The sequence below is a fragment of the Apis mellifera genome, linkage group LG14 (assembly GCF_003254395.2).
Source record: "Apis mellifera strain DH4 linkage group LG14, Amel_HAv3.1, whole genome shotgun sequence".
Lineage (NCBI taxonomy): Eukaryota > Metazoa > Arthropoda > Insecta > Hymenoptera > Apidae > Apis > Apis mellifera.
In genome coordinates, this window is record NC_037651.1 from 2,696,379 (window position 1) to 2,723,493 (window position 27,115).

General features: G+C 35.2%; 1 protein-coding gene across 1 annotated transcript; it reads right to left on the reverse strand.

Annotated features, from left to right (window-relative positions):
* LOC411374 (protein gooseberry-neuro-like) lies at positions 1–25,886 on the reverse strand. Its single transcript, XM_006559295.3, has 6 exons — positions 25,209–25,886; positions 20,246–20,559; positions 15,905–16,016; positions 2,144–2,340; positions 1,463–1,883; positions 1–1,106 (listed from the first exon to the last, which is right to left on the reverse strand). The coding sequence occupies exons 1-6, from the start codon at positions 25,258–25,260 to the stop codon at positions 874–876; spliced, it is 1,329 nt and encodes a 442-aa protein (XP_006559358.1). The 5' UTR covers positions 25,261–25,886; the 3' UTR covers positions 1–873.
* Between the last annotated feature and the right edge of the window lie 1,229 nt (positions 25,887–27,115).

Consider the following 27,115-nt stretch of genomic DNA (forward strand, 5'->3'; position numbering starts at 1 on the left):
TAGACAAAACTCGTGCGATCTGTAAATCTTCTCCTTTTTACCTAATTAATGAGCAATGAGAAAAAATTTCTAGAGTTTCTACATTCACCGTATATTCTCTCACCAAAATTTATCTCCAACGAATATCTATTAGCTAAAAATGATAAAAATTAATTCCACGTTCAATATTCATTTCTCGAATTAATAAACAATTAATAATTTAATAAATAATATCTCTCCTATAATCCTATACATTACTCTTTGACTCAAAAACATTATCAATTGAACCATGGAGGAAATGCGTCGTTTATTCGAACTCGTATTGCATCGAATTTTATAATTATTTACATTAAAAAAAAAAATTTAATTATCCTCAAATATTTTCCACGGAAAATAATTGCGCAAATAAAAATACTTTAGCAGCCATCGTTCAAGAATTAGGTACTTTTCATAGACTGACTCACCGTTTGGAAATCCACGAATTGCATCCATCGAAGACCGTCGAAAGTGTTTTTTATGCATTTATCGAAAATATTAAAAAAATATACGAGAAGAAAGAAAAATTCTAACATCTAAACATTCTAATCTTCCATCAATCTTCTTTCCATCAATTTCTCTTCTTTATATAAAAATTCACATTTGCATAAAAACATCCACGGTCTGCTATTGTCTGCCATTCCCGTTACCGTTAATTTCCACTCGAAAAGGAAAAACGGGATCGAGAGGCGATAATCAATTGGCCGAGTCGAAAGAATTGGAACCTGCCTAACTTACGAAAAGAGATGAGTGGGAAGGCATGGCGGAACCGTAAGTGAATTCATGAAACGAACGAAACGGGGATCGATCGATACCCCTGACTGACTTTTACTAAATGCCCGTGCAATCATTGCCCCGTTAAAATATGCCGCCCACGCTTCGATGATAGTTGAGCTGAGCGTGTTGGGAATAATCGTAGCCCTGATCGTACCATTCCGCCGCCGATGCAGAATTCCCGGTACCAGAAGACGGTGTACCAGCATGACTCGCGTGCGAGGAATGCTGATGACTCGAATGACTCGACGTGTATTCACCTTGGAAGTGATTGAACTGTCCCCAACCGAGCTGCGCCCTGGACCAATCCGTGTTCCCTGTAATTGGGTCGAAATTCGGCCCGAGTTTAACATTAACTCGAAGAAACGAGAGAATCACCAGAGATGGTGATTTTCATTTCATTCGAAGCAAAGAATGATCGTTCCAAATATCAACGTAGTTCATCGAAATTCATTTCTTCTAAAAGTTCTTATTTCAAAAATGTGTGTATCTATGAGGATGTCTAGAAGGATTGAGAGGAAAGATGAAAGTTTTCGTGATAAATTTCTCAACAAGAAGTAATATATATATTTATGGAAAGGAAAATTAATTTGGATAGAAGAAAGAGATGGGACTCTTCCTTTTTAAAAATAATAAATTAACTTCTTTCGAATAGAAATAATGAGCAACTCACCTGGATTGTGAGAAAGGGTGGTGGGTGCCCCGTGAGCAGCAGGAGGTTGAATCGTTGGTACCTGTCCAAGCTGCATCGCGTGTCCCTGCAACGAGCTCAGGTGGCCGGAGATTGACACCGCGTGCCCCTGAAGAGCGCTACTGATAGTGGAGGGCACCTGGGCGGCGGAGGTTGTGGCCGACATCTGCCCGTTGCTTCCTGGCACTTGGTGAACACCTCCGCTCGTTTGTTGCAACGTGGTCGGGCTGTGGTGCAACGTGGTCGGTATTTGCGCTATTCCAGACGGTATTTGAGGTACCTGAGGTAATTGAGCGAGCTCGTGGCTGGCGTATTGGCAGGGTGTTAGAGGTAGGCTTGCCACTGAGTGAGCTATGCTTCCAGCGTGTTTTCGCAATCGTGCTCTGCGATTGCTGAACCATACCTGGAACACCAAAACGTTTTGTGTTTCAACTGTCAATTCATCATTGTCTAATTATCTATTCTCTGAAAAGAAGAATTCAACTCAAGTTTTCGTCATTCAGGGCTGCAAAGATGATACAATGGCCCTCTTTCTTTTCAGGTCTTTGACATTATGCTGGACGAAAAAGAAGAGGAAAGGAAAACAAAATTTGAAAATCTATGATTGTTGTTGAAACATAGAAGCAATATTTGTGATGTTTGCGAAATATTTTAATTACTCACTTGGATCCTTGCTTCCGTGAGGCCTGTCCTCTGGGCCAGTTCTTCCCTGGCGTAGACGTCCGGATACTGAGCACGTTGAAACGCTGTCTCCAGTTGCTCCAGTTGCTCTCCTGTAAACGTTGTCCTGCTTCTGCGTTGTTTTCGTTTCAAAGGAATACCCGGCTCGCTTTCAGTATCGGACTCATCGCCGCACCGGCCTGTGGATCATGGAATTTATCATCATTATATTCGCCTCGCGTTATACCGATTTGTTCCACTTTCAACATCGAACAATTGATAAACTTTCACGGATGATCAATTCATTTTTGCTTCCATGGAATTTTAATTTTAAATGGATTACACTTTTATAATTGGTTATAATTTACGAATTGTATATTCTCTTAACGTTGAAGAAAGAGACATTGATCAAGAAAATACGTATATTTTTTCTCAAGTCGAGCCTTCGATTCTCCTTTGCCGACGCACAATGAGCGAACAATCATTTGACAAGAAAACTTATTAAATAAAGCAAACTATGTCTCTCCACTGGGATCTCCAATTCCTCCCTCATAAATCGATATATCAGTACCAGGTGACCTCGGCCAAAACAGCCTTTCCTCGGCCGTTTAATTCCGCTCGACGAGACAAATCCGCAGGTAGCCAAACATCATAGTAATCTCCATCGAATGGAGGCGAGCAACAGCTCCCTGTCATAACACACTTCTTCTTCTTCTTCTTCTATTTTCTCGCCGGCGAAAAGAGCACGCGAGCCACCACTTCGTTCGAAATGAAAAACGCCTGAATTTCCACCGATTCCGTTCTCCATCCTTTACGATGGAATCGTCGAGACGTGATCTCGAGACGGCCACTCTTGACAGAAATCGAAGGCACAATAGAGCGTCTTGTGGACGCTCGATTGGACGATAATGGTGGACAATCGGCGGGACAATGGAGAAAGAGAGAGAGAGACTCGAACTTAGGGGCGAAAAACTGTTCAAACTCGAGCGATCATTTCGTGATGGTCATACCTTTATTGGCTTATTTCTCTGAGCCTGTTTATATATATATTGTTGTTGTTTCTTTTACAAGGAACGCAGATTGGACGCACGAGTGAACAGGGAACGGGGATGATTTGGCGAATCGAGATGCAACAATGAGCGGCGCGTATAAGAGGATATAAAAATTGAGAGGAGTTATTGTTGAATGGGAGAGACATTTGTTAAACGCTCTTCTGTGTTTGGTTGTTCGAAGGAAGATGTTTTGGGGATGGGTTTCGAGAAAAGAAAATTTTTACGCGATTAGAAATTGTTGGTTAACGATGGATAATTCTGGCTTCGTGGCCTGGCTTTGTTCTGGCGTGCTTCTCGGAAAAATGTAAAATGTAAGATTATTCTTTTGGGTAAGTTGTTTATTCCTATTTATTAATATAATCAAAAATTTTTATAACAATAACGATACTGTGTTTTGAAATATTTTAAGAAATTGTTGCGATTATTAAATGATCCTCGTTTTTATTACAAATTGCATTAAAATTCTTACGATATATAAATTTTCTTTGGACGAAAAGAATTTTTTTATATAAAGATACGTCAAATTACGAAAAATTTTAGGGCGTTGTTCGATACGCAGAAAGAATGAAACGCATGACTGCACGTTTTATATTTTATATTAAATTAACAATTTCTTGTTACACAATTTACTATAATTTACAACTTTTATCTTCTGATTTCTCTCGAATATATGTTTGCTTTATCTCAATAAATCTTTGAATCTATGAAAACGCGGAAAAGCCACAAAGGTACCGACATTGTGTCATTTGAGAAAAGAGGGAATTCTTTTTCTTCTTCTTCTTCTTTTTTCTTTTTTTTTTCTGTAAGAACGGCAACGGAGTCATGTTTTGCCTTTTCGACAGTAGAACCTGCCTCGAATCGTTGCCACGCAATGAACAATACCCCTCTTTTCCTGCGGTTTTTCACTTTGTGCCAAAGAAACGTCCAAGGATGCGACAGAAGTGTGCAATTTGCTTGCCGTATTCCCAGCGGCGGTCTTTTGAAGTGCCTCCACTTTCTAGGAGCCGCATCACATTTGTCAAAACTTGATCCCCTCTACTCTTCCCAGATAGCCCAACAAGTTTTAAAATCTTTGATCCCAACAATTTCACATACTTACATGCATTACACAATAAATTCATTTTACATTTAACATTAATTAACATTAATAAGCAAGTTTCTCAATTTTTATAATAAAAACCTTTTCAAAATTGACACGTTTCAAGATTATCGCGTCGACATTCGTTTCTTCGTCAAATAAAAGTAAACCTTTCACCAAGTTTATTAATTTAAACTTAATCAACAAATTTATACAATTTTTTTAAATTTTTTTAAACAGTTCGTTCATCACTGAAGGATCACCGAATTTCAGAAAGTTCACTCCAAGCAGTGGCGGCTTGTCATCACGAAAAATTTCGGGTAAGGCAATTCTTATCATTCCTAGTCATTGACCAGGTGTCATCGTGATGCACGGGACGTGGCAACGGTTTCGATGATCGGTGGTGGTAGCTGTTTAATGGGTCGACGTGAAATATCGACGAGGATTTTTCGTGGCCTGTCCAAGTCTGGTCCGCGGTTCACCCGCGACGAGGTGACAGGAATTTAAACCGGGTGTCCGTCGGCTTTATTGTAAATGCAACTTGTCTCCGAGGCATTCTTCCATTCTTCCGTTTGTCATAGGAGAAATGCGTACGGTACGGCAAAGGTGCCGCCAAAGGGATCACCGTGGTCATCCTCTTGTCATTCGTGTTCAACGCGAGAACATTTTTTCTTCTTCTTCTTTTTTTTTTCCATCGGTAGCCTTCGAATCGAATCGAGGAACACACATTTTCCATTTCTTCGACTGACTTGTCGAACGTATCTATTGTTTTGATCTGTTCTCGATGTTGTTTAAATTTTTGCTAAAGTTCTGTTATTCTAAGGGAAGGTATTGATTTCGTTTGTTGGAATCTTTTGTATTAATGAAGAGATTGTGTGTAGGTTTAATTCTTAAATTATTATTAATTATATTAATGGTGCTTGGTGAATTTATTTTAAAAATAAAATTTGTTTTATGATAAATCATAAGATCTGGATTAATAATGGAAATTTGATTAAATAATGAAGATATTTATTAATGAGAATTTTAATTTCAAGAAACTACAGCAACATCGAATCACAAAGACTCTTTGCTAACATTTTTTTAAAATTTTGTTTCAGGTGAACTGGAGCCAAAAGGAGGAGGACGATCTTCTGTCAAAGGATCGATTAATTGCAGCCCGTATGTTAAAGTTTTAACGAGAACTCGTTGATGAATGAATCTCGTTTTAATAAATTATCTTCGTCCCACTGTTCTGATATTCTAATTGTGATTTTAATGTATCGATGAATTGTGACTTTTGACGCTGACTGTCTCATCCTTCTATTAAATATTCAAATTTCTTTCTTGAGGATTAAATAAATAACACGCGTATAAAGATTTTCTTCTATTGTCTCGTTAAAGTATAATAATATTTTTAAACGATAATGTAATTTTCGAAATGATAATATAATTCAATAAAGATTGACTTAAAGAAATAATAATATATTACAAATACAATAAAATCTCCTATATATTTTTCGTATAATAAGATAAAAGAGATACAACGGATAATAGAATAATCAAAAAATTATTCAAATGCGATTCAGCAATATAAATATAAGTTTATTTATATGGAAATGCTATATCTATTTAGTAATTAACATGAATTTCTAAGCATGAATAATGTAAATAATTAAATAAAATACTTATTATCGTTTTCTACAGCGACATTATAAATATCTAATTATTAAAAATCGTATTTCCTTTTTTTTTAATTTCGTTTTAATCAACGATTAAGACAGCGATCCAAAAAAGAAAAAAAAAAAGAAGAAAAAAATACAAAAATCAAAATCTAAAAATTCCCCATTTTCCGCCAAATTCCCTTTCAGAAGCCTTTAAAGGATTTAAAGGACATTCCTCCCGCTTGCCAAGGAATTTTATCAATTTAATCTATCCTATTGTACATTTTTCTTTCTTTCCTCTCCTCAAGGCAAACAGAAACGGAATATTCGACGTTGCGCTATCAGAAGCTGATGTACGACGTTGGTTGACGCACGACAAATGCCTTGACCGGTGAATTACCCGGTTCATAGAGGGCGATCATTGGCTGTCGGTCGGGTTTACTCGTTGATAGGCACAATCAATATCGAGATGAAAAGAGAGGCGATTGGTTGAATAGAACGCGTGAAAAGATGCGTGTAATCAATTAGAGAGGGCCCGCGGTGTCGAGAGCAAATATCTCTTTCGAAGCAACGTCATCCTGAAATGTGCTGGTCAGCATCCCCGCTGAGCAAAGTTCTGTACGTTTACATATGAACGAGGCTCTGTATATGTAACGAAACCTCACCACGGTGCACACAAACTCTTGCAACAGTTGTAAAATGGCTAGATACCCAGATCCGTGTACAGATTGTCTTGGATAATTTCGTTTAGTCTTTAATTCTCGTTCCTCTCTCGTTCCAAGGGATAAACTGGATTTTTATATAATATTAGTAGAACGATAATTTTTCTGGATTTTGTTTATTTTTACATGTATTTTGACGTATTGGATGGATTCAATTTGATGGATATTTTCAGAGATTCGAATTTAATTAATTAATAATTGCATAAGGATGGATAAAAGTTAGGATTGTTCAAATTGATCAGGTAAAAAATAACTTGTAATATTTATCGAAAACAAACAGTAAGCAGTCGTATAACTTTCCTATAATAATACTTCACATACATTCCATATATTGTATCTGGAATTATAAATATTATAGGTACCTATTAAAATCCTCTGTTGAATAGATTTAATACTTGTTACTTGTTTTCAACAAGTTAAAGTACAGAATCAAACGAATCTTGTCTCATTTCTCTTTCATTAATAAATATACCTACCGATTTTCAACAATGAATTCCCCTTTTAACGTCGTTCCTTGAATAATACACTCTCATCTACATCTGTGTTACAACTACTGATCTTGAATACAAATAAAATTTATCATCACACTCGATCAACAATCCTTTTCTAAAAAAGAAAAAATAGAATTGGCAATAATATAGTGAGAATTTTCACAGAGTGAGGATCCTCGATCGGATCGGAATCGAGACGAGTCGGAAGAGTCGCGATGGAGATGACTGGAAATCCGGAAAAGCGGGGAGGAAACGTGTGGTGGGCAAACAACATTGGTTCCTGTTCTGCATCCTGTTGTGTCGCAGGGGAGAGAATGGCCGCTTTCCTGCGCCTCCCTTTTGCTTTCCGCGTGTCGAATCGCGGCCTGAATGGTGGAAAAGGTGCCGCACCTTCGTAGGTTATAAATCTAGCCGGTCCCTCCCTATCCCACCTTTCTCTCTTGGCGAGGTCCTAGGGGGTCTTAGTGCCGTGTGTGAGGTCCCCTAAATGGTAACAAATGTCTTCGAAATGCCAACAATGAGCCGCGAAGCGGTTGACATCCGAGAGCGCATTTTATTTTCCTGTCAACGGCTCTCCCTCTTGCGGGGCGAGGAGGGAAACAGGGGCTGTCATGGCAGCCTTGTATACGATTGTTTAATAGGGAAACGCGTTGTCTGATCATGGGGTGTCGGTGGGTTGCCTATGAGTTTTTGGATTTTTAACTCTGGAAAGAGAGTTCTATCTTTCATTCTGACATAATTGTAGTTTCTCTTGTAGGTTCATAAACGTTTGCTTTATGAAATAAATTTATCGTAAACAATGATTTATCGGGTATTTAAAATCGTTTATCTTATTTTTCTAATATTTATTCAATTATAAGTATCGGAATAGGAAATCGCAAAGAATCGGAAAAATTATACTTGATTTCGTAATAAATCAATTCTCTCTTCTCGGTCAAAGTTTTCAAGATTTTCACACCGTTTCAAATCATTGGTATAAAATAAAAAATGTGTAAATAATTGTCACTTCGCCTCGAATAATAGTTGAGAAATAATATTCTCGAGAAATCACTACTAAACTGGCACATAACCGCATGGAACGTTATAATTTGTCTTGTCAGCGTTCTAGCGAAGGAAGAAAGAAGAGTGGCCGATGGGACCAAAGTTGTCAACACGAGAGATGATTCTTGTCGACGTATCGACCTGGCCGACCTGGCTTCCTACTTTTTCAAGTACAAATCAGAGCAAGTAAGGTACTCTTCGGAATTGTAAAGGAGTCACCGCCCAAGGATCATTAACCGCGAGCACGGTGGTCTGTCCACGATGAAAATCGCACGAAGGAATTTTAAGCTCGGATCTTAGGATTATGCAGAGTCGTTTCCGTCTTTTGCCAGGAAAAAAAGGAAAAAAATAACGAAAACTTTTTTTTTTACGTATTCTTTTCAATATTTCTGAAATTATAAAGATTCAGAGAAATAGAAAGACGAAATAGGAAGATTTAAAAAATTATAAATGGGGTTAGATATCATCAAAAAATATTTTGAATATTCGAATATTATTTTATGTATAATACGATAAATTTCTTTTTATTGTAGTGATTGTATAGATTTGATTTTTTATAAATAAATTAAGAAATTTTATATTATATATAGATACATCAAAATAGTTGTGTTTAGTTTGATAATTGATCAGTAATTGAGAAAATAAAAAATGATTTTCATCTATTTAGAAATTTTACAGGCAATTAATAGGTTGAAAAAAAAACCCATGTTTTTCTTTTAACATTAAAAAGATATCTACTATGAGTAAAAAAAGTCCAAGTATTAATTTCATATTAAGATGTGTTTAATTAATAAACACAAAAATTAAATCATTAAAACGTAATAATAATTTTAATATTATGAATAATTTACGATTCTGTTTTCAAGAGAAATAATTAAATAAATATTAAACCATTTGATAGTAAAAAGAATCATCTGATTATCTGGTTATTATTACTGGAGATTTAAGAGACTTACATTTGTACTCATTTAAGTTTTTTATCAATATCTCAATAGTTTCAATAATTTCATCATATAATTAGCATATTACCAAGCAAAGAGAATTGAAAATTTTAATTAAATGGCGTTTTAATGAAAGAGAAGTTTAGTTAGCGAACTGTGAAAATGCGAAACAAAGGATAAGTCGAGTTAAGTGAAGACATTGAACACAGAATGGACGAAGAAGAAGTGTAGAAAGGAAGATGAGTGTAACTGTCAAACTTCATTTCATACTGTCACTCGACTTCCCCGATGTTGCCTCGTGTGCAATCTGTGATGTCACGAAAACTTTTATACTTCGACATAATAGAGTACTAAATCTAATGTGCTTTAACCAAATATTCTTTATTTTCTCCTTTGTCATTATACCTCATAGAATTAATAATTCGTAAGTTATTACAGTACATTAACTTGCTAAATTATTGATCCTTGCGAATTATTATGCAGTTTGCAAATTGCCAATTCCTAGAAAGTGTGCCTCCTAATCAAAGATAGCGGCGCACGAGGTTTATGTACCGTAATGATTTATCACTATCATTTTCTTTCACTGGTGGTGCAATGCCTGAGCAACGTTTATTGTGAAATTTTAAGGCAAAACTTGGTTATTAGTAGTAGATACCTACGTATCTGATTCGTAAACTTGATAAAATGATAATAATATTGGATTAATCACTCAAACGTGAATACTATATTAAATCGTTCAAACTTTACACGAATATTAATAATCGAGTTTAATCAAAGATACAACAACAAAAATATTGGATCACGTTCTACTAAACTTTTATTCGCGATAATATTACACCTTTATTAATTACATTTTTAATTTCAAAAGATCAAAATCGTTCAAAAAATTTCCAAAACGGACGACGTCTTTACCCCTTTTATAATTTGACGTTTCTCTCCACTCGAGGCAAGTGGATTTCATTAAATCCATAAATTCTCACAGTGTCACACCTTGACGTAATCTCGACTACTTTTCATCCGGTTGGCTCAATCTCTGGCCGGTTGCATTAATGTTTTCACAGATTACAATCAAACGTGAACCATTACACGGATCGGGCCAGTGTATTCTCGATATGAAAAGGATTACGTGCTCACGTGACAAGGAGCGCAACAGCGTAACGTATTAGATGCACGGCTTGATATCGCGTCTGACAGGTTGCTCCTTTTCTTTGACATTGCTCCTTTTTTCCCATTCTTGACACGCTCGACCCGCGCCCTCCTTCTCATTTTCTCCCATTCTTTTTCAATCCTCATTGCCTCGTGTCTCTCTCAATGATCATTTTGATCAACTTTGTTCCAATCACCGTCCACGCTTGATATTTTTGCGTTATTTAAATATACGTTTGTTTAATGAGTTTGTATTGTTTCGTGGGTCAACATCTACTATTCGATCGTATTTTAATCCGTGCATGAAGATGAATACGAATTTTGATCGATATTAAAGAATAAGAATCGAATAAAACGAAAATGTTAAGAGACATTGTATATGTTTTTGTTACGTCTGGATTGTGAAAAATGGCGAATTTAAATTGCCTATTTAATAGTTCACGAAACAAAATTTTCATACTTTAATCTCTTTGATCTTATTTGACAACTCAGATATCACTAGAAGACTATGATCAACTAAGATAGAAATATACAAACTATCTACATTTAATTTTATCTATCTAAAGATATTTACAAGTTTTGTATTTCACTCAGTTTTATTATTTTAATTCACGTGATTTCGAGTTTCCACTCGAGATATATTTTCGATCTATAAAATATGTAAAAACGTATAAAGAAAATAACAAAGATAGAGCTACGAAATTACGTGTTTGAGATCGAGCAAGTGAGATCGCTAAGCATGCGGGTTAAAGAGCATAGAAATCGGTTAAATCAATGTCTTGGATTCTCAGCGGCGCGTCGATCATCGATACAATCAATAAACCTGATTGTGAATCACTTAGCGGCGTTGCTCATCGTGTCGGCTGGTTCCGATTACGTAGGAGGTCGGAGCTGGTGTAAAGGATCAGAATGAATTTATATATATATATATGTATGTGTGTGTGTTTTATACATATATATATATAAAACACATATGAAATAAGAAAGAGAAAGATAGGAAAAAAGGGAGAGAGAGAGAGAGAGAAATGATAGAGAGAAACAGAGAGAGAGAGAGAGAGAAATGATAGAGAGAAACAGAGAGAGAGAGAGAGAGAGAGAGAGAGAGAAGGAGGGGTTGGTCAGGACCCATTAGGCTAATCCCTCGTCGGCGGCCTCGGCCAAAGGAATGAGAAGGAATGAGAAAGCCACAGGCTACGTGTCATTCCTGCTCGCTTGCCGACACCTATACTCGACCGACACCTTCGTGGCCGAGCTGTACGAGTATATCCGCTCAGAGGTGCTCCCTATCACGACCGTTCTCTCGTATTTCTTCAACGTCCACGGTTGAAATTCGTTCGTTCGTTGTCCTTTCTGTTCTTTAGAATGAGATACCTTGTTCGATCTTGATTGAAAAATTTTTAATTTGAGAAAGCTTTAAATGATAATCTAATCGAAGGAATTGATTGTGAAGGAAAAGTAGATTTAATTGGAATTTTTGATTAAAGGGTGTAAAATTTCTTCAAATTGTCAAACATGCTGCGTTGAGATGATAGTTTTAGGTTTTGGTATGATGGTTTAAACGAGGAATTAATTGGTAAAAAGAAAAGTTAAGGATCAATTGGAATTCCTTTATTTGGAACTCGAAATTATTTGTGATAATTTTAGATGAAAGAGAGAAGATTATTAAAACAAAAGTGATAAAGTAAAAGATTATCCTTAAATTTCACAAATTAAAAAATTCAATTGTGTATTACTTTTGCTTTGAAAATATTTGTATTTATATATTATATATAAATATTTACTTATTAATGTTGATACATAATTCTATTTTACCTTTAATTCAATCTTTTAATAATAACAAACACATTTTTCTTGATATTTTAAAAATTATTTTCAAACTCGTAAACCATACGAAAAACAAAGGGTAAGATTTGACCCTTGGGCCATAGTTTGCCGATACATGCTTCTTGAAACCTATCATCAAAGGAAATCACCTTAAAACAACATTTGCTTCAAAGTGTTTGAAGTTTTGGTTATAGTAGCTTCTAAAAATTAAAAATAATATTTTAAAGAAATTTCAATATTATTCCAAATTCCACATTGTTAAACACAATTTTTCCACAAATTTATATTAGAAAATAAACAACTTAACATTTTGCATTGCAAAAGCTGCTTGAAAAATTGTGAATCGAATAAATTAAATTATTCTAGTCAAATATTTATTTAAAATCAGATGTGTGTAATGATTGTTCCAACCCCAGTTGCTATTATAATAATTACAAGCTTGTGCTCTTGTAAAATCTCGATCCACGGTGAAAAAATGTTTGATGGATTAACTTTTAATTAAAAGATATTAAGCATTAACGACGATCGTTATGCAGGGTCGATGAATGCTTGAGCACAGTCTATGCCGATGGATATCTCTAATTGAGGGGTTCAGTTTTAAAACGGGCGGCAACACTCGGGGAATGCTTTAAGAACAGCCCTCGACTTTACACCTGTCCCATTTCGCATTTTATTAATATTCGTCTGTTGTTATCTCGATCCTTAAATCTAATTATCATACTTTGGCATTGATCGGAATAATTTTGTTGAAAATATTCGTTTCATTTAGATAATCGATAAATATTATCATTTCGCTCATTTCGTAAAAAATTACGAAGAAATAATAAATCTGAATATATTTGATCTGAAATTCGATCGAAATTTTTTTTCAAAATATCTCTACTAATTAATCACAATTTCTTAATTTATCGTGCAAAATTTAATCTACATTCTTAGACGTTCCCCGTTTCCAACAATAACACTATGGTGACAATCTCATTCAAATTCCTTAATGCCAGGATTACGAGTCTTACCATTATCACGATGGAATAGCACATATATTTTCATGTTGGCATAAAATATACGAAAAGTCACTACTTTGAACACATTCGTGAGTCATTATGTAAAATTACTTTCTATTTAAACTCATCACTACCATATTAACAAGTTTACTATCATGCATAATAGATAATGCAGAGAACCTACAAAACTTTTCCATTTCCATCTCTATCGTCTAATTTTGATCCGTATATTCACCCTTCCCCTTCTCCTTCACACCCTCGCAATAGATAATTCGACGATAAAAATCCCATTGTCTTTCTCGTCAAAAGTGAAAAAAAAAAGAAAACCTCGAAGTTACTCATCAATAGACCTCGTGCAACGTGTCACGATGCGATGGGGGGGTCCATAAATGAGCACCACTGTCGACGTGTGGCAGGCGGCCCGTTTGATCTCCGCGGGACCCTTGCAGGGCCCACGGTCCCTTTGCCTCCTCGCCTCTTTCCTCGCATTCCCCAAGATCCACGATCGAAGGATCTATCCGTCCTCCTCCCACTCCCTCCCTCTTGGGCCCACTTCCCCTCTCTCCCTCCCTCTCTAAAAATAAACGCGCGTCTCACCAATATATTTCCATCTCCGTCAGTTTCGTCGACCGCCTTTCGTTTCTCTCATCCTCTTCCCGTTTCCTCCCCCGCTCGCGCAGACTATTTTTATTTATGAGACCCCCATCCCCCTCCTCATCGAATTCTCTCTCTCTCTCTCTCCTCTCTCTCTCTCTCTCCCTCTCCCTCTCTCTCTCCCTCTCTGCCCCCTTCTTGACCGCGGCAACGCGCCAGAACGGTCAGACTTTTTAAGACTTCGGAACACCTGTACCGCTAATTCCTCCTTGTCTACCTGTATCACTCACGAAAACAAATTCCCGCCTCGTGTCAACGGGCAGTGACTCGTTGTCGCTTAGCAATCGGGATCGTGCTGTTCGATGGTTGTTAAGGAATTTTTATCGACGGGGAATGGTGGATTGTTGTTAGATAAATTTTAATTGATTTTTATTAGGATTAAATAGGGGATCTTTTTTTCGACGCTTGAAATTTTTATCGAACGAATTATTGAACGTTTCGTCGGATTTGTCGGCGATAAATATTATTTATTTCTTTTTTTGAAACAGAATTTTTTTTTGAGAATAGAAAATATGGTATAAAGATGGTTCTTAACTCATCTCGATGATTGATAATTAATCTTTCTAGAGAATGATAGATTCGTGAATCTAATATTAATTCAATATTAGATCGTTTAATAATAACATCTTCAGGTTTTTTTAAGATATAAACTTTAGGTTTTTTCGATACCTAAAATTCAGAAAGAAATTTTTGTTATTATTCTATTGAGGAGAATATTTGTTTGAATAATTTTTTTTTATTTTATTTTATAAATGATGTTATATAACCTCTTTGATGTAGGTTATTTTTTATGACAGCGTATAAAAGCATCAATGGCTCCACGATGTTATATAATTTAACCTTTAGAGAACGCTATTTATCCTATTGTTATTTTTTTCCTCGGATTGGACATGGCAATTTAAAATTAGATAATTTTCAATTAATTTAAATTCAACATATAATGTATAAATTTCTTCTCTAGAGGGATACTAATAAATAAACTGATAAATAATAATGGTAATAATAAAAAATAAATTTCACTTGTCCATATCCTCATCATCTTATCATTCACTCTCCGTTCCATTTCTCTCGCCAATTAAAAAACAAGAAAGAAGAAGAAAAAAAAAAATAAATAAATTCTTCGCAAGAATTCAAGAAGGAAGTCACTAAAAAGGGAGGGTCCATTCCGCGGAATGAAATGAGAAAAAGGGAAACGAGAGAAGACTAAAGGAAACGAGAACAACAAGACAAGAAGGAGAAGAAGAAGAAGAAGAAGAAGAAGAAGAAGAGGGATAATGCGTGCCCCGTAAGATATTGACACTCCTGTAATCCGTTTGTCGGACGTGTGGGCAACCTGGCTAATCCTGCTCACGCCCACCGAAGATTAAATCCTGAAGGCTTCCCGGCTCATTCGGACTAACGTTCGCCTAACCGACGATGTAGGATCGGACTTAAAGTCCCGTACACACGCTCGCGTACGTCAAACTTCGTTCTCAGATACGAGAGGTTAAAAGCTCTTGCCTCCCCGACGATGGATCCCTTCCTCTTCTTTCCTTCTTTTTTTTCTTTTTTTTTTTTTCGTCTTTCGCTCTCGATATCGCCTTTCTTTTTCTTTTTGCCGCACTCATCGTGATCGCTTCTCGGCCTTCGTTTCTATTCACTCGCGTTTTTTCCATTCCCCGTGGGAATGAATAATTAACGCCTCGATGACGCCTCGACGTCTTGCGACGTCGTCGAAGAGATGAAGAAGAAGAAGAACGTGGTGACGTTTGGGTTTCTCAATTACGTGTTTTGGGACGCTGTGGAATTTTTAAGGTGCCTTTTCGTTTGGATGAGAAATTTTTCGTTTATAACAAGAGAGTTTTTCTAAATGTTAATTAATGAAAACTTTTGGAAAAGTGTTTCTTTTTTATTACAGATTGTTGAAGTGTAGAATACAAAATGTGAAATGTTCATATGTGAAATTTGATTGGACGATGAAATGCGCGCCAAATTTAAATCATCCTTCGGATAATTTTTTGTATTATTATATAGTTTTGACAACAGAAATTTGAAAATATATTAGGTAATAAATCTTAAATTTGTCGAGAAACATTAACAAAATGTTTTCTCGTTAATGTCTTAATAAAGATATTAATTGCTGAATAATCGTGGTTCGATATTAATATGTAAAATTATCATTTTGTACTCACCACCGCCTAATATTCCATCGATGGTGTAATCTTTTTTTCCATCGTCGCCAGGTCGTCCACCGCGAAGTAATCTGCTGATGGAACTGACACTTGGAGGATCCGTGAAACCTTCCTGTACAAACGAAATATCCATGTAAAAAGAATTCCATAACTCTTTCAAAACTCATTTTTTGAAATTTAGCTGGACCAAAAATACATCTGGTCAAAAATGAATTTTTAAAAAACCAACCAAAGGATGCTTCTTTTATTTTCCCACTTAATAACATTGTTCAAATTTTCTTGCTTATTAATTAAAAAAATTCAAAGCAATATTAGAGAAGTATATATATAAAATAATTAACAATTAATTTATATATTAATCTTCTTGCTTTCGCTTTTAAACGGGTGTTGTTATTTTTTCAAACTATTAAATCTCTTTTAAATGGAAGAAAAAAATATATCTGGGGACAACACGAGTTCGCTGCCGGCGCATCGTAGGTTGCACTTTGCCTGGCATTTGCGATTTGCAAATGCACCCCACTGCACTACAATTTCGCGCGATCATTTTCAAAGTAAAATATACATTTTGCGCCGCTGAGATTCAGCGTTATTATACATCGTGTTGTGCACCGTTATGTGCAAGTATTTACTACGCTTGAATTCTTCGATAGTACGGTTAGGTAGATCGCCAAGTCTTTTCATCTATTTCCTTCTCCTTTTTTTTTTATTTTTGCGTGCGAGAAACCGAATAGATTTGCTCGAAAAAGTTGACAGCATGAGTAGTTTCGAAATTGTCTCGAATTCGTTTCTGGACAAATTTTATCAGCATTTTCTATTGTTGGGTGCAGTTGTTTTGGTTGAGAGTGAAAAGAATGAAGAAATCATTGATAGCAAGATTATATTTAGAAGCAAAGATTATATTTATAGGTTTGAGGCATTGATACGTTATAGGATGATTTGTGAAATTTATAAATTTTTTAGATAAGTTTATTGTTTAAAAATTGTAAAAGATTTTTATCTTGAAATTATAAACAAACATTGAACGTTAATTGCAGTAGATTTTGAATTAATAGAGAAATATTACGAATGAGGAATTTTCTATATGTTTATTCTTAGTTTTTCATAATTATTATTCATATTTCAATCTCAAATAATTTGAAATATTCTTGCAAATTATGTGTATCTATAATTACGTTCATCTGTGTTTCGAGATTTGAGAATTTGAAATTTTTCCAAGAATATTTCTTGAAATTGTACAATCGTTTGCAAAATAAATGCACTTTTTTTTTTTTGTCAATTTTCTCAACACGATATTATACTCAATACTGGAATCCAATTAGATCTAATAGACGTTTTACGAGCCCAGAGAAAATTAAATGAAGTAAAAAAATCCGTAAAAACAAATTAATATTCTAATTGCATCGCTACTGGTCTATATTTCATAAATCATAAACGAGAATAAACCAAGAATATATGTACAATATACATACAATAAAATAAAAACTAATTAAATATGGAACCGATTAATAATAGCAATGAAGAAATTCAAAGTCGCAGCTACAGTTAAAAATCTAATCTAATCAATTGTTAATTAAAAAAAAAAAAAGGAACCTTCATTTCTTTACCAATGAGTAATAAGTTTCACAATTCATTATTCTCACCTAAATGCATCCTGAAAATCTGTGAAAATCTCCAATCTCTACATCTCCTCATATCCCTCCCCCCTTATCTCATCGATCAATCGTTCCTCGATCATCGGATAAATTTTAAAATTTTATCCCGATAAAAGAGAGCTCGAGAGAGAATCAAGAATATGGTGGCGAGTTACCTATCACGAATCAGAAAAATCAAAAGAAGCAAAAAAAAAAAAAAAAAAGGAATAAAATGTAGAATATCCCCCCCAGGATGGAGACTGAAAGAATCGTGTCTCTACGCGTTCGACGAGGATCAAAGAGGGAAAAAAAAAAAAGAAAAAAAGAAAAAAAAGGAGGCACGGCTGACGAGAGATAAAAGTGGATCAACTCGGGGGTACATACTTGAGAGGGGGTGGAAGAGGTGGAAAAAAAAGGGGGTCGTCGGTGTCGATGGCTATCTTTCGGATCGGCGATCTCAGAAACAATAACGATCCTTGTGCCCGTTGGTGGCGGCCGAGGCTTTGGGTCCAGGGCGATGACAGCAGCGAGAAAGACGGACCTCTCTGTCGGTTAACGCGAGGAGAACGGAGCTGGTGCGGTGGATAGAGGAGGATGGATGCCGCCCCGGGTCCTACGGGCCCAGGAACGCCCCCTTCCAACATTAAATGCCGTATTAATGCCGGCCACGACCGCCTTGCTTCCACGACTCTCTCTGCAACGGCGTACGCGTTCACGAAACCGTTTTTCCTCTTTCGTCCTCCGCCTCTCCGCTTGCCTCCACGCGCGGCCTCTTGTGCCCTTCTACGCCCCTCTTTGTCTTTCCCGCGCCTCGAGACGGAGCGTACCTCTCCTCTTCCAGCCTCCAACGATTTATCTCTCTATCGAGGATCGGCTTTGGGGTTGTACCACGTGGATCGGTTCCATCGCGGATCGGTTTTTATCGGTTCTTATTGGTTTTATTGGGTCCCTGTTGATTTTGTTGGGACCGATCGTCGGTGGCCGATGCGAATTTCGAGGAGGGTGGAGAGGGTGTGCAGCCAAAATGTGAAATTTTAACTTCGAGAATTTATAGGGTTTCGCGAGATACGCGAGATACTTAGATTGACACTAATTTTGTTGTTTTATTCATATGTAAATAATGGGAGAAATAATGGGACTTGTCCATTGGTGCAGGATATTTTTTTATTTTTTACTTTATCAAATTTCATGTTATAGAATCTTCGTGTCAAATATGTAATCTATTTACTGTTGTACTTTTTTTCCCCAATATTCTTATCATTAAATTTCATTAATTATTATTTTATAAAGGAATGAAATCTACGATGATCCCTTATTCTTCGAAAGAGATATATCAAAATTTGTTAATTGTTATTATCCAAATATTTTGATCAAAGATTACAAAAATTAGATTTTATAAAACGGATAGTAAAATCTACTTTTAAAAATAAAATAATTTTTTTTAACAATTAGAAAAGTTTAATTAGAAATCCTCAATTTTAAAAATTCTTTTAAACAATTCCAATTGCAACACGATCTTTACTGTCTCCGGTGTCCTTCCCCTTTAGGAAGAGATGATTAACAGCTCGTGCATCTCGTTCACGCCTTTCCATTATCACGATTTTTCTAATCGCCTATCGAGCATCCATCCATCCTCAGAAAATTATTATCCTGAGCGAGAGAGTTTCAGCCGTATCCGTGGTTGTTCCCCGGCCGATGCTTACGATTTTTCAAGGTGTCGAGATAAAACGGCCGTACACGGAAGAAGGCTATTCTTGGAAAAGTCGTTTTGCATACTCGAAAATCGCGGCACGAACGAGGGAGCGTTACGCCAATGAGGCGTGGGTGTAGGCGGCGGCCAGTAACGTATTAAAGGACACGCGAGTCGCCTCGGGGCGCTCACGTACACCCCTGCCCACCTTGTGCACGCCTCGTGCACAAGATTAAAAAGCCCCACTCACTCGCGATCTTTCGAGAGATATGGGGACCCTGCGGAAACGTCCACCCCCGATCGAGAGGGCGACCGACGCCTTTCGATGTTTTCCTCAAGTGGAAAACCCCACCCTCGAAATTTACCCGTTTATCTGGTTGGAGAGAAAGTTACGACAATATTTTGAATTTGAAATACGTGATTAAGAACGTTCACGCGTTTATGCAGAATGATTTTTGATTGTTGAAAAAATTCTTTTAGAGAATACACGAGATGGAAGAGGGTGTAAAATATTCAAAGAAACGAATATTTTATTTTTGGTTAAAATTTAAGTATCGATGTTAGATTGCAATTGTTATGATATTGAACGATGATGTTTTTCGATTGATAATAGAAAATTGATAATTGATTAGAAGAGATGTGACAGTTTTTGAATTTGGTTATGTATTTATATTTGCAGAAATATAATACAGAGTATGTATTTAAAAATATTTAGAGGCTGAATCAAATTTTTCCTTTCTATTCATAGCAATGCAATTTTTGTGAATTTGAATTATGACATAAATTTCGATGTGATAATGGTACATTAAGATTTTATATCTCTGAGATATCTACAGGATTATGATGTTTTGCAAAATACTCCTAATTTTGTATGATGAAATAAAATGAAATCAATAATAGATCAATGTGGATAAAGAAATAATTAAATTAAAAAGATACTACATGAAATAATAATATATATAAAGAATTATTATATATATATTTATATAAGATTTCAAGAAAAATTCATCAGTTCCTTACCTTCACCAGTTTTTCCCTTATTTCCCACGAGAAAATTCCAGGATTGTCCCTCTTCATCTCCTCTATCCTCGCCTCGATCTCAGGGGTGGCTACCCTCGGCTTACTACCACCAATCACTCCCGGTCTTATGGAACCGGTCTCCTGGTATCGATTCAAAATTTTCGAAACGCATCCGTGAGAAACGCGAAGCTGCCGCGAGATCACGCAGGGACGAACACCAGCCGCTGCCATTTCGACGATTTTTAGCCGTATGTGATTCGGGAGAGGTCGACCGTTGATGAAAACGCCTCCCAATTGATTCATACGTCCCTGTCCTGTCGGGAACATTTCATCAGTCTTTATGCATTCGATTCGTGGAACGTGAACGTCTCAATCAGGGATTGGATCATAGTTTCGATATTACCTACAGTAGATAATCGATCGTTCGATCGTACTTCAATTTCTTTTTCCTTTTTGTTATTTTTTTGCAAAATATTATCTTATTTTCTATTACTCTTCGTATGGTAAGAGAGATATTTGAGATATCTTGAGACGTGTTTGCTTCTTACTTTCCAAAGGATTAAAGATACCGATGTTATTGTTATGGTTATTTTATGGAATATAATTGCTGTAAGATGTTATTTTAAAAATACCATGGAATTTATATCACATTCATATTTATATCATTTGTAAGTGCAAGTTATTTCCTCTCAATGTTTCATAATTTATTATTAGATTACGAGATAATAGCATGGTAGATGGTACTGGACTTTTACTCCTATTATAAAATCACTTTTTTTTTTCCAATTACTTTTCATTAATAGCGGGATAATAACTTTTCTGAAATAACGGGATTATTTTCATACAGATTAGACTTCGAGCGTTTAAGATCATTTCTAATCAAACAATTTCCTGGTTTAAATTATAATACTTGTTATGCCAAGTCAAATTAATTAATTAATTTTGCTTTACGTATGCGGCAATTAAGCACGTCTTAACTTTTCTTGAGATCTAATAACACGTTATAATCTATATATTTGTAACATAGATATTTATATTTAGAATTTAAACTTGTTACAATTTTTTTTTATTAATACAGAAACAATTACAGATTTATCGAGACATTATTATATATCTAGAATGAGATTAATCTTGCTTTGAAAAAAATGATTATACAAAAATCTACAAAAGATATAAAAACTATAATATGCATTACAATATCTGAAGAATAAAGTAAATCTCTATTTAAACTTCGTCTCTTTTGGTTCAGATTCATAAAAATATATTGTATTGATATCGAACAAAAATCATTATATATATATTCGTTTCCAAAAGAAAAATCTGTTTCAAAAGAGTTAAGTAAGATTTCAAAGTATCTTCTTCGAAGAACGCATTATTTATCTTAGAAGGAGAAGAAAAAAAATAAAGAAACAAGATTCGAACACTGTCGATCTGAAACTGAATAATTAATTTAAAAACATCTATATTTCAATCGAGATCATTCGAATTTATTCAAAGTTGTGCTTCTCTATCGCGGATTCAATTTCATTATCGGGCAATTTTTCTTGTCAAAAGAGAAAATTAATTGAAAAGTGAAGGCTCGATCATAAACCGTCAATGACAAAAGTTTGATGAACGAGTCTAATAGCTTGAGATCCTATTGCCGAGAAGATTAATAGACATACAAATTAATCCGTTCCGATTCCTCATAGAGATCGCGCGCAGATTTCCTCTAGGATAAAATAATATTCAATTATTCAACTGATCAGAGAATAGATCTGAAAGGATTGAGAAAGAGAACGAGGAATCGATGAGAAAATCAGCATGATTTCGTTACGAGAGTGTTCCTCAAAATATCTCAAAATTTTCGAATACTTTGGAATTTTCATCTGCTATATAATTCATGCTGTAATTTATAAAAATCGATCGTGCATTCAAATGTTTAAGAAAGCGTTAAAAAAAGCATTTAAAGAAAAGCTCAAAGCGTTAACAGGATAGTATAGTTAATATTTTAACGATTAATAATATTTAGCCAGAGGAAAGACGAAGCAGAAAGGAAAAAAGCGATATAAAACTTCAAATTTGTCGATGATATTACGAAATGTCAGACGTATTATTAATTATCAAATGATGATCAAAATAGGAAGGTATTTAATGTTTTATTTGAGGATAATATTTTCCACTAATCTTTGTATCGTAACAATAAATGCATCGAGAAAAGCTGAAAGATAGGGAAGTATGTGTCTCTTATGTCACAGGATGAAAGTTAGTAGGGTTGTGCAACGGATTGCGCAAATGATGGGTTTCTAATACCCGACGCTGGCGAGTTTACTCTATTCGCATACGTACGAGCGGTGAAAAAGCCTGCTGCTAAAATATTGTTGCTACGAAGCCTGTGCTGCTATTGGGAAATCGGACAGTTCCTGGAGCAAAGGACTTGCATATCAATCGTGAGATTGTTGCCTATATGGTTCATTTGAGGAATAAATGATAATCTAGATGCATGGCAATTTTGAATCCTAATAATTTGGATTAGATAGAACAGGAGAAATTATGATTTAGAATCGATTATTCTTATCAATTTCGATATATATATTTTTTAAATTGATAAGAACGATAAATTTATATAAGTTAAATATCGTTTTATCGATGGATTTTCAAGTTATTTGAAATATATTCGGGTTTGAAATTTAAAGAAGAATTGAATTGGAAAATGAAAAAAAATTCTTTAACATAATTGCATAATCTTATAAATACTATTCTTATATAGGCTTTACGTACAGAGATAGATATTTAAAATCTTCAGATATTCGGAATATTAGGTGGATAAATTTAGAAGTTAAATTCTTTTTTTTACACATGTGAAAAAAATGTGTTTCTATTATGAATAATTGACGACAAAAAATTGTATTTTTCTTTTTTTTTTTTCGACAGTGTTGCAAAAAACATATTTTTTCCATTACCATATAATAATAATTGAAAAGGGAATTTTTTGTACGCAGTCTAAAAAAATTTAGTCGCTAAAGAATTAAGGAATTCATCATATTTTCACAAACATCGTATTATTATTAAATAAGATACTTTAACAGTGGATGCTAAATAGGTAGATAGATTTTGCAATTTTTTCTTTTCTTTTTTTTTTTTGCAAACTATGAAGAATAATTTATAACTTATAATTATTATTTATAACTTATTTCCGTCAATTACTATTACTCAAGACAACAATTATTAGATTTCATCACTCTCTAAATACAGGAACAAACGCAACTAAATATTTTTCCAAACATAAACAGCATATTTAACAACATTTTTGACATCTGTATTGTACACTATCCACGAGTAAAGAATCCTAACGAAACAATTAATTAAAATTCTACCATACGAAGAGTTCCTCTAATGATATAATAGAAATGCTAATTAACATTCAGAGAGATCGAATATTGAATATTTATCAAGTGACGAGGGTAAAGTAATCACTGCGGGTACATTAACTTTGCGAACTCTTGCTCTTGCTCTTACCGTGTGCAACGAGCAAGGAAATGAATTTATCAAAATTACGATGCATAATGATCAGTATCTTATACCTATAGTAGGTATTCCGTCTGATTGAATAAAAGAAGTTACGCATGACTGGAGCAACTCTTTATATTGTTGCACGTGTCATGCAAATGTCACATAAATTCCTTTCACTTTTTTCATCGTTGAAACAGGTATTCCCATTTTTTTCTTGATTGCGTATGTTTATATTAAGGAACGAATATTTTCTCTGAAAACCATGCAAGAAATGATTAAGGAAGATGTTTATAGGCAAGATTTTTCCTTATTGGATTTAATATAACTAGATAAATATCTATCTAGTTATCTAATAATCGGAAGCAAACTAATTAGGTTTTATTGACTCTTTGAAAGCCGATTTTATGCCTTTTGTAAATTATTCTTCTTGTATGTTTCAAGATGATTTCTCGTGCAAGGTGAATTAAAAAAAAAGGAATAAAATTTGTTCGTTTCGTTTTGCAGTTCAAATAAAATTTGAAAATTTTTTTAAGTAAACTGAATTTTGGCTAATTTTCGATGGAATGCAAATGAATTGTCGATATAAAAAAATAAACGAGAAATGTAGGATAAAATTTTAATTTTGAAATTGAAAATTATAAGATAATTATCCGTGTTCAATGATTTTTTCAATGGGAAAATTTTATTCTACATTTTTTCCTATTTTCATATAAATAATTTATCAATAATTATGAAATTTGGTTTTCTAAAAAAACCAAGTTTCATAGAAATGTTATTTTTCTGTCAACTCATATTTTTGCATATGAAAAATTATCCTGTGACAATCTTATTTCTATTCTTAATTAGGATTAAGAATTATTCCAAAATTTCTTTTTTTTTCTTTTTTTTTCCTATTTCTTAACTTATAATTAACATAACAAAAAAATATTTCTTATCTCTTTTATTTATTCAAAGAAAACTTTAAGTATCCGTATACTAGAGAGGCTAAGGGAACATCTTCTACAGAGATCCTGTATTTTTCCGGAGCTTTCATAACTTTATTCTTCTAAAACAATAACCACAATAACCAGAAGTGAATCATACTTATACATATTTCAATAATGTATTTAAAAAACCATTTAAAAAAACCAGTTCTTTTATACAGAATCATCGGATCAAATCAATTATTCTATTTATCTGTGTTTTAATCACAGCAAAATAATCTAATCAATCTAGACAGTCAATCAATAATCATCATAATCTGTATACCATGGAATATTTAATCAATTTTTAAAAAATGATCCAGAATATTTGAAAAAACTAAAGAGAAACTGGACCGAATGTTCAAAAAATAAATCATGCCTTTTTCTCAAACAAAATTACAAAATAATTTAAAGAACAGAATGTAACAACTCGGGTTCAAACAAAAAGATAAAACAACAATCTGAAAATCTCGAGCAAATTTGACAACCAAGCCAACAACAGTACCAACCTTGAAACGGGTATCCACCGAAAATGGGCCTCATTCCGCTGGTAACGTCCATCTTTCCCTCGTGTCGAACAATCCTCTACACTCCAGCGTTGCCGACTTATCTTCCTTTACTTCTTTGTCACTTACTTCGATCCTCACCCGCGAGACGAAACACAAACTATCCGTTTTCACTAACCGCGAAACCGTGCGTGCTACCAGACAGGCAGAAGCACGAGGGCCGTCACCGTTGTTGGCCCGAGGCAAAACGACTGCTTGGACGAAACGGCGGAGGTGGAGGACGAGGAGGAGGACAGACGGGGCACATCGGCCGCTCGCGATGGGGGCAGGGCACGCGCGCGTCAAGATGAAAGGGAACGACGCTCGACACTAGCGCCGGACCGTGTTGCTTAGGGTGGAAAGGGGGAGGGTGGAAAATGGATGGAAAAACTGGCTCAGCCAAAAGGGGGTGATCGCCGACGAATAAGGAAGAAAAGGAACAAGCAGGCTGCACGCGTGGCTTTCGTTACAAGAGGTACCGCTGCAATAACGTGTCAGTTGTGGGGCCACCGGTCCCCTCGTGTCCCTTCAACTGCCTCCCAGAGAGCAATGGGTGGCTCTCTCTTTCTCTTTCTGTTCCCCCCCCGCGGAAAAAGGGGGACTATCGACTCGTTGGGACTGACGGGGGCTCCCGGTGGGGTCCTATCGGTCGGCCACGCCCTTCCTCCTTCATTGGCAACTCGACGCTTCGCAGTGGGCGTTGCACGTTCGGGGCACGCCTACCGGGACTTGGTTCGACGTTCACTGGATATCCGATCGGCGGGCTTTTCGTTTTTGCGATTGAACGGAGGTCTGGGAGTCTGGTTTTGGGGTAAAGGGATGTCCGTTTGGTGTACGTAGGGAATGGAAATAAAAGTAACGTGGTGGTTGGAGTAATGAAATTCGATGGTGATTTTTGGTATTTTTGGTTTGTGGCGCGTTTGGATGTAGCTTTGCAAGATTTTTTTTTTTGATTGAATGCCAGTGTTTTTGGGATACAGGGATGTTTGGTTGGTGATGATTATGAAACCTGTAAAAGGAAAAAGTACGGTGTAGTGATTGAATCGATAGAATTTGATGTACGAATATATTTATGGTATGATTGGATTTGAGAGATTGGATTTTGGAGAATTTGTTGATATTTTGTTGATATATAGAAAATTTTCATTTATTATAATAACTCTACTTGTTATGTATAACCTCTTGGATAAAGATTTCCTAATCTCTTTTTCGTATTACTTCCCATCTTGACGCCTTAAACATTTTAATTTCTTCTAGAACAAATAATAGTCTATTGTTTCTTGACTATATCAGTGATGAAGTGACGCATGCAACATAATTTTTTAATTGCCCACCAAAATATTCATTTTGTCCCCTTGTGGAGCATACTGGATAATAAAATTCGCAAACTTGCCTTCCGTTCTAAAATTATCTAATCCAATTTAATTTTATTACATTTATTCTGGAGAAATTATTTTTCTCAACATTTTATTCCTTTCAAAACAATTCTGAAAATAGGCTTGCGAATCTTCAGACGATGTTATTCTTAATTTCATTAACGTCATCCTAAGAGATCCTTTTCTAGAAGCTAACAGTATTATAATTATTGGAACATCCAACGATAACTTTATTTCATTTTCAAAGATACAGGAAATATAATATAAGTTTTTTCTCAATACATCTTGCATCCACAGATGAAATGCGCATTATTCATTTCCATAAACTAATTATTACAAATCATCAGGTAGCATCGTAAATTCGAGGCAATACACCGATGCACAGCATTCACGTTGAGAAGTGTCCTTCTCAGAGTTGCCCTTAAAGACGAGGATATTACGCGCGTTCCCTTATTCCGCAGGACCTCCCGCTGCCTGTCTGTTTCGCTACCGTGC

What these genes read in the sequence shown, in the direction of transcription:
- LOC411374 (XM_006559295.3), bottom strand. Translation starts at nt 25,260, where the DNA reads ATGGACGTTACCAGCGGAATGAGGCCCATTTTCGGTGGATACCCGTTT. An exon ending in CGGTGGATACCCGTTTCAAG is followed by an intron (nt 20,560 to 25,208) that starts GTTGGTACTGTT and finishes TGTTCCCGACAG; the next exon opens with GACAGGGACGTATGAATCAA. An exon ending in TCACGGAAGCAAGGATCCAA is followed by an intron (nt 1,884 to 2,143) that starts GTGAGTAATTAA and finishes TTGGTGTTCCAG; the next exon opens with GTATGGTTCAGCAATCGCAG.